Raw genomic sequence first — 7,982 nt, 5'->3', positions numbered from 1 at the left:
GAGGCGTGCTGGAGGTCGGGGAGGCGGAGGGAGAGTCGCCGGCGCCAAGAATCGGCCGCCCCGCGCCGGGCTACGGGGCCTCGATGCGGCGGACGGGCGGCTCGATGCGGTGGCGTCCGTGCTCGCCGGTGGCCGGAGGAGGGAGGCAGGGGTCAGGGAGGGGTCGGGGACGGAGCGCCGATGGCCGGAGGGGGCGGCGGCGGCGGCGGCGCGGCGGCGGGGTCGTGCAGGCGGGGGTCAGGGAGGAGTCGGGGAAGTTTCCTCTCGGGCAGTTGGTACTCCCGCGCTGATTTTGGGTCAGATGGGTATTTGCCCCACAATACCATATATGCCAATTCTGGGCTAGATTATGGGTAGTGACCCAAATTTTTTTGTGTGGGGATCATTTATGGGTATGCTCTTGGAGCTAGTTTTTTTGCCCCCAATACCTGAAAAAAGCAGTTTTTGGGTATTGAGAGCAAATATGGGTATGCTCTTGGAGATGCTCTAAGCGTCGACTATAAACGTTTTCTTGAACACTGATAATACATATAGTTTTGACACTTTTGAAGGTGTTACACCATTATCTTGTCGAATGCGTGACACAAAGATGAGAATCAAATCACTTGCAACATATATCACACCTGCAACAACTTGGCACGCATGCAACGTATCAGGAGTGAATTACAAAAAACACACATTTGAAGTTCAATTTCAAGCTTGCAACCACATTCGTTGGGCGCTACAAAGGTTTTCTTACAATTTTCACCTACGACCGGTTTGTGCCGAACTAATCCAATTTCTGATAGGAAGGCCCGCTGGTCAGGTCCAGCGCGGCCACCAAGTCACGGTCTGCAGCGGCCAATGGCAGAACCCGACTGCGCGCGGCGATTTCTGGCGAGCAGCCGAACAGCGCTCTCCGGCGGGGCTGCCAACGGCGTCTCAGCGTTGACCTCCCGACCCTGTTGCTCTCCCGGCGTGGCGTCATCTCCCAGCGGCTGCGGCAGAGGAGCTGGCGTGGGAGGGAGAGGGATGACAGTCAACAAATGGTTTTGGCTATTTTTACCATGTCATCGCTTATAGGCAGGCCCTTGTCAGAAATCAGGCTAATTCGGCCAAACCGGTCATAAGTGTTTACTGAGAAAATGAGTAAGAAACCCCATAGTTTTTTTGTTGTGGCCTAGGAATGTGGTCGCAAACCTGGACTTGAACTTAAAATGTGGCGGTTTTTTTACAATTCATTCATCGCATCAGGCACAAACAAATTAAGGACTGTTACACAAGCACCGGCCAACTGAACTGAACAAGCATGTACAATGCACAAAATAATGAAACTTGCATTGTCTTGGCCATCTCTAATACCAAGGCGAGTCAGGGACTGCGGTGATCACGCTCTTGACCTGCATGTACTTGTCGATGGCCATCATGCCCTGGTCCCGGCCGAAGCCGCTCATCTTGTACCCGCCGAAGGGCGCCTCGGGGTCGAAGGCGAAGTAGCAGTTCACCCACACTGTCCCCGCGCGAACCGACCTTGACACCTTGTTGGCGATGTCCAAGTTCTTGGTGATGATCCCGGCGGCCAGCCCGTACTTGGTGCAGTTGGCCTTCTCTATCGCCTCATCGACCGTCCTGCAGACACAGGCACAGGCGGGCAATAAAAAGGCACTTTGTCAGACATTAGAAGTTCATAACCCAAGAATTAATAACCAATTTAACTTTTGTTAGGTGACATTGTGAAAACTTTGGCGTACTTGAACTTCATGAGGGACATCACGGGGCCGAAGATCTCGTCTTGAGCGATCTTCATGTCCTCCTGTAGAAGCCACGTGAGCATGTGTTAGTGTCAAACTGTCATCTAAATGTACGATTGTTTTTCCCTTGAGTAATATGATGTGTACACCTTCTCTCTTGTACTGTACATCTAGAAGTTAAAATTATGTACCTTGACGTCTGCAAATATGGTAGGCTCAATGTAGTATCCTTTGTCGCCGGCAGGTTTGCCGCCGGTGAGGAGAGTCGCTCCCTCGCTCTTGCCGTGCTCAATGTACCTTAGGACCCTCTCAAATTGCTCCTTGTCAACCTAGATTCAAGCAAAGCAACGGTTGAATATTTATATTTGCCACTTCCTTTCCGGCCATGAACTCGACTAGTTTTTTGGCGCGTTTTCCTCAAATTTGAGCATGCATGGCTGATGAAAAATGAAGGCGTAATAATGTACCTGGGGACCCATGTTGGTGGCCACATCGAACGGATCTCCGACTTTCCAGTTCTGGGCAGCCACCACAGCCTTCTTCACGAACTCGTCGTATATCCCTTCCTGAACATAAACACGAGACCCCGCAACGCAAACCTCTCCCTGGAAGTTCAGATTAATTCAGATGGCAGTATATATGGTCGTGACTGTCTCTTGCTCTGTGGAAATGTTTACTCTTGGTAATCCTATCCTGTGTGAAGAGAATGCCATGTATTGGAGTACCTTGTTGAAGAATATGGCAAGCCTTGAGAGCTCGACCGCCATGTCGACGTCGGCGTCATCGAAGATTATCAGAGGCGACTTGCCGCCGAGCTCCAGCGATACCGTCTTGAGGTTGCTCCGGGCAGATGCCTCCATGATGAGGCGGCCTACTTCACCAGAACCAGTGAAGGCAACCTGATCGACGCGGTAGTAGTATCTTTCATCAGGACATAAGGACAGTGTAAAAGAGAGCCGAACTGCATGGCACGGAACAAGTTCGTAGTACTAGCAATGATCATTTGTGCTCACGCTGTCAACGTCCATGTGGGAGGCGATGGCGGCGCCGGCCGTCGGGCCGAAGCCAGGGACGACATTGAGCACTCCGTCCGGAATGCCAGCCTGAAAAATGTGTACATGCGAGGACAGGATGAGTTTCAGTTCATGTCGACAGTGTATGGAACGGAAGGGCGTTAACTTGCAGAGAGATCCATTAATTACCAGCTTTGAAAGGTGCGCATAGTAGAGGGCGGAGAGGGGCGTCTGCTCGGCGGGCTTGACGACGACGGTGCATCCGGCGGCGAGCGCCGGGCTGATCTTGAGGAAGAACATGAGGCTGGGGAAGTTCCACGGGATGATGATGCCGGCGACCCCGATGGGCTCCTTGAGGGTGTACCCCTGGTACTTGCCGGTCACGCGCAGCGACTCGCCGTGGATCTTGTCGGCGGCGCCGGCGTAGTAGCGCAGCATATGCACCGCCGCGGGGATGTCGATGATCTTGCCCACCAGCAGCAGCTTGCCGGCGTCGGCGCCGTCCAGCGCCGCCAGCTCCTCGATGTGCTGCTCCATCAGGTCAGCCAGCTTGTGCATGGCCCTGCCCCTCTCCTGCATGCATGCATGCATGCATGGACGCCGGCGACGAGTGAGTGAGTTGTCAGGCAAATTGTCGGATGAGCAGGGGCGGGAGTGCCGGATTACGTACGTAGCCTGACATGCGGGGCCACTTGCCATGCTCGAAGGCCTCCCTGGCGGCGTTGACGGCGAGGTCCACGTCGGCTTTGTCCGCCTCTGCGATGTGGGCCATCACCTCGCCTGTCCGTGGGTCCCTCGTCTCGAACGTCTTGCCTGAAAAACGAAATCCACCAGCAAATCACATCGGCATTTCTTTCTCTCTCGTTTGCGGCCAGCAGTCGCCAACGTCGACCGGTAGGCGGTATGTAGCTTGCATATTCAAACATCAAGTGGCGGCAATCAAAGGGATAGCAGACAATAATTTCGTAAGTTATGGGATGCTTTTGTTGAATCTCGTGAGCGTGACAGGTTGGTTATATCGATGGGGAGAGCAAGCAGATATTTTACACGCAAAACCATATATTTCTGGGCTTCATCCAAAAGGATATTATAGGCAAGTCAGTCCATATTGTGATTAGAATACATTTGCAAAGTCAACAAAGGCATGTGTCCCTCCTTGTGGCGACACTGTTCCAAGGGAGGCAGGGGAAGGAGAAAATTATACTATCTGTTTTACAAAGGGATTGTTTTTTTTCCCCTCTCTTTTGGCGGTAGCAACCGAAGATATCTCTATCTACTGTAGTTCCTATATAGAATGTTCATATACTGATGTTTCCATGTCAAGTCATTCGGTCATAATTAAGAAACAACGGCCGGCGAGCCAAGCCAAGCCAAGCCAAGCCAAGCCACAATCAAATTTAACTTCAGTTGTTTTGGGTTTATTCCCTGACAGACGTTTAGGAAATCTAAGTAGGGGCGACTGGTCGAAAACACCATGCATATGAAGGCTAACTTGGTTCAGGCGGGGAATATCTGAGCATGCTTTGTACTCCAGTAGATACTTGCATGAACTGTATATCTATAAAATTACCGTCAGAAAAAAATATTAACATGCAGTCTGCATCAAAGATAAGGATAAGAAACTATAGAGTCGTCCCGCAAACAAAAGCTATAAAGCCAACTATGTTGAGCTGGGTCCATCTCAAATACTCAATCTTATCTGACATGCATCCCATCTACAACAAGATAAAATTGCCAGTATATCTTTCGGTGCATATGTAAGTTCCTAGGTATCCATCAAATTGAGATTGGAGCACAGCCAGTATAAATATTTTCACATGCACAAGGTAATTGATCATGACGACGTACCGGAGGCAGCATCGACGAACTCGCCGTTGATGAAGAGCTTGGTGTGCTTGATCTCCGGCACCACCAGCGTCTGCTTCCAGCCGTCGTTGCTCCCCATTGTGATGCGTGTCTCAACTCAGCAACACAAGCTTGCTATTCTCTACCGGAGAAAAGTCTTGTACGACTTGAGTTGCTTATATAGAGATGGCTCTGGTTTCAGGCTACGGCGTTTCTTCTTTGAGAACAGTCTGGCAACAGCTTGGTCAAGTACTGTGATGGGACTTGAAAACTCTCTTGTCCTCCACCTTGTATTATCAGTTGTATGGCTGCTAGCGCGTGGGGCGGAGACAGGGGGACACTTTCTCCTATACGTTATGGCCGACTAATGACTTTATTAACGACAGCCCAGCTTGATTTTGGGGCTATATGAAAGGTAAACGCTGCCGGTCGCGCGCCTTGCTGGTAGGTTCATGCAATATTTCGAGCGCCTCGCTGGTAGGTTCATGCAATATTTTTTCGTCAAATTTGCTGCAACCATGTGTTATTTTCATACAAACGTTTTTCATATAGCCTTTTTCCGGTTTAAATTTGTTGCAACCAACGTTCATATTTGCTATAAACGTTTTTTATTTACTATATTTGTCCAGCAAAAAAGTTGCATATACGTTTGGTTGCAACTCGAGTTTGTTGGATTTTTGCTACAACCGGCGTTTTGATTTTTGCTACAATTTTTGCTACAACCATCATTATTTTTTGCGGCAACACGTCACGTAGATATTTGCTACAACCGGCGTTTGACTTTTGCTACCACGCATCATCTTCTTCGTATTTTTGCTACGATCACGTAGATATTTTTTTTGCCACAATTTTTTTGTTGTTGCAACCGTTGACGAAAATTGACGATGCGCATGGGAAATTGTTCCAAGGTTGATGCAATCGCCGTCGGCACAGTTTCACTTCAGTTAGCATCAGGATTAGTTATGAACTTAAATAATTATTATTTAGTGCCTGCCTTAAGCATGAACATTATATCTGGATCTAGTTTATTGCGAGACGATTACTTGTTTAAGTCAGAGAATAATGGTTGTTCTATTTCTATGAGTAATATCTTTTATGGTCATGCACCCATTGTGAGAGGATTGTTCATATTGAATCTTGATAGCGATGATACACATATACATAACATTGAGACCAAAAGATGTAGAGTTAGCAATGATAGCTTCATGTTTTTGTGGCACTGCCGCTTAGGTCATCTTGGTGTAAAGCGCATGAAGAAACTCCATTCCAATGGACTTTTGGAGTCACTTGACTTTGAATCACTTGACACGTGCGAACCATGCCTCATGGGCAAGATGACTAAGACTCCGTTCTCTGGAACAATGGAGTGTGCAAGTGACTTGTTGGAAATCATACATACCGATGTGTGCGGTCCGATGAGTGTGGAGGCGCGCAGCGGATATCGTTATTTTCTCACCTTCACTAACGATTTGAGTAGGTATGGATATATCTACTTGATGAAGCACAAGTCTGAGACGTTTGAGAAGTTTAAGCAATTTTAGAGTCAAGTTGAAAATCATCGTAACAAGAAGATCAAGTTCCTACGTTCTGATCGTGGGGGTGAATATCTGAGTTTCGAGTTTGGTGCTCACTTAAGACAATGTGGAATTGTTTCACAGTTGACACCGCCTGGAACACCACATCGTAATGGTGTGTCCGAACATCGTAATCGTACTTTGTTAGAAGTGGTGCGATCTATGATGTCTCTTACCGATTTGTCGTTATTGTTTTGGGGTTATGCATTAGAAATAGATGCATTCACTTTAAATAAGGCACCATCAAAATCCGTTGAGACGACACCATACGAATTTTGGTATGGCAAAAGACCGAAGTTGTCGTTTCTTAAAGTTTGGGGATGTGATGCTTATGTCAAAAAGCTTCAGCTTGAAAAGTTGGAACCCAAAGCGTAAAAGTGTGTCTTCATAGGTTACCCAAAGGAGACAGCTGGGTACACCTTCTATCTCAAATTCGAGGGCAAAGTGTTTGTTGCTAAGAACGGAGCTTTTCTTCAGAAGGAGTTTCTCTCGAAAGAATTGAGTGGGACGAAGATATAACTTGATGAGGTTGTCGAACCTCTAGTCCCTCTAGATGGTGGCGTAGGGCAAGGGGAAACCCCTGTCGAAGCGACGCGGTTGTGGAGGAAGTTAATGATGATGATCATGAAACTTCGGATCAAGTTCATATCGGACCTCGCAGGTCCTCAAGATCACGTACTACTCCTGAGTGGTACGGTAATCCTGTCTTATCAATCATGTTGTTAGACAACAATGAACCTGCGAATTATGAAGAAGCAATGGTGGGCCCGGATTCCAACAAATGGCTGGAGGCCATGAAGTCCGAGATAGGATCTATGTATGAAAACAAAGTGTGTACTTTGGAAGTATTACCTGAAGGCTGCAAGGCTATTCAGAACATATGAATCTTTAAGAAGAAGACGGACGCGGACGGTAATGTGACCGATTATAAAGCTCGACTTGTGGCAAAGGGTTTTTCACAAGTTCAAGGAGTTGACTATGATGAGACGTTCTCACCGGTAGCGATGCTTAAGTCCGTCCGAATTGTTGGGGAACGTCGCATGGGAAACAAAAAAATTCCTACGCGCACGAAGACCTATCATGGTGATGTCCATCTACGAGAGGGGATTTCCGATCTATGTACCCTTGTAGATCGAACAACAGAAGCGTTAAGAAACGCGGTTGATGTAGTGGAACGTCCTCACGTCCCTCGATCTGCCCTGCGAACCGTCCCACGAACCGTCCCGCGATCCGTCCCACGATCCACTCCGATCTAGTGCCGAACGGACGGCACCTCCACGTTCAGCACACGTACAGCTCGACGATGATCTCGGCTTTCTTGATCCAGCAAGAGAGACGGAGAGGTAGATGAGTTCTCCAGCAGCGTGACGGCGCTCCGAAGGTTGGTGGTGATCTAATCTCAGCTGGGCTCCGCCCGAGCTCCGCAGAAACGCGATCTAGAGGTAAAACCGTGGAGGTATGTGGTCGGGCTGCCGTGGCAAAAGTTGTCTCAAATCAGCCCTAAAACCCCACTATATATAGGAGGGAGGGAGGGGAGGAGGCAGCCTCAAAACCTAAAGGTTTGGCCGAAATTGGAGGTGGAGGAGTCCTACTCCAATCCTACTTGGAGTAGGATTCCACCTTCCCACTTGGAAATTCTTTCCACCTTGTGTTTTTTTTCTTCTCAAACCTTATGGGCCTTAGTGGGAACTTATTCCAGCCCACTAGGGGCTGCTTTATCTCTTCCCATAGCCCATGAGACCCCTTGGGGCGTGACACCCCTCCTGATGGTCCCCGGCACCCCTCCCGGCACTCCCAGTACACTACCGATGAGCCCGAAA

The 7,982-nt window shown here is 48.7% G+C and overlaps 1 protein-coding gene across 1 annotated transcript; it reads right to left on the bottom strand.

Annotated features, from left to right (window-relative positions):
- Nucleotides 1-1,129: 1,129 nt before the first annotated feature.
- LOC123444008 (aldehyde dehydrogenase family 2 member C4-like) lies at nucleotides 1,130-4,963 on the bottom strand. The gene is made up of 9 exons (XM_045120607.1): nucleotides 4,592-4,963; nucleotides 3,414-3,556; nucleotides 2,933-3,316; nucleotides 2,744-2,833; nucleotides 2,456-2,629; nucleotides 2,198-2,335; nucleotides 1,922-2,059; nucleotides 1,731-1,792; nucleotides 1,130-1,608 (listed from the first exon to the last, which is right to left on the bottom strand). Exons 1-9 carry the CDS (start codon nucleotides 4,686-4,688, stop codon nucleotides 1,335-1,337), a joined length of 1,500 nt encoding a protein of 499 aa, XP_044976542.1. The 5' UTR covers nucleotides 4,689-4,963; the 3' UTR covers nucleotides 1,130-1,334.
- Nucleotides 4,964-7,982: the final 3,019 nt, after the last annotated feature.

Source organism: Hordeum vulgare, chromosome 1H, assembly GCF_904849725.1.
Source record: "Hordeum vulgare subsp. vulgare chromosome 1H, MorexV3_pseudomolecules_assembly, whole genome shotgun sequence".
Lineage (NCBI taxonomy): Eukaryota > Viridiplantae > Streptophyta > Magnoliopsida > Poales > Poaceae > Hordeum > Hordeum vulgare.
Note: the sequence above shows the minus strand (reverse complement) of the source record. Positions and strands in the feature narration are given on the sequence as shown.

Bases quoted from the DNA above. Each gene is read 5' to 3' on its own strand.
- LOC123444008 (XM_045120607.1), bottom strand. From the start codon at position 4,688: ATGGGGAGCAACGACGGCTGGAAGCAGACGCTGGTGGTGCCGGAGATC. The intron at 2,336-2,455 runs GTACTCCAATAC...CTGAACTTCCAG, and splicing joins TTGCCATATTCTTCAACAAG to GGAGAGGTTTGCGTTGCGGG. The intron at 2,060-2,197 runs GTACATTATTAC...GCTTGAATCTAG, and splicing joins CCACCAACATGGGTCCCCAG to GTTGACAAGGAGCAATTTGA.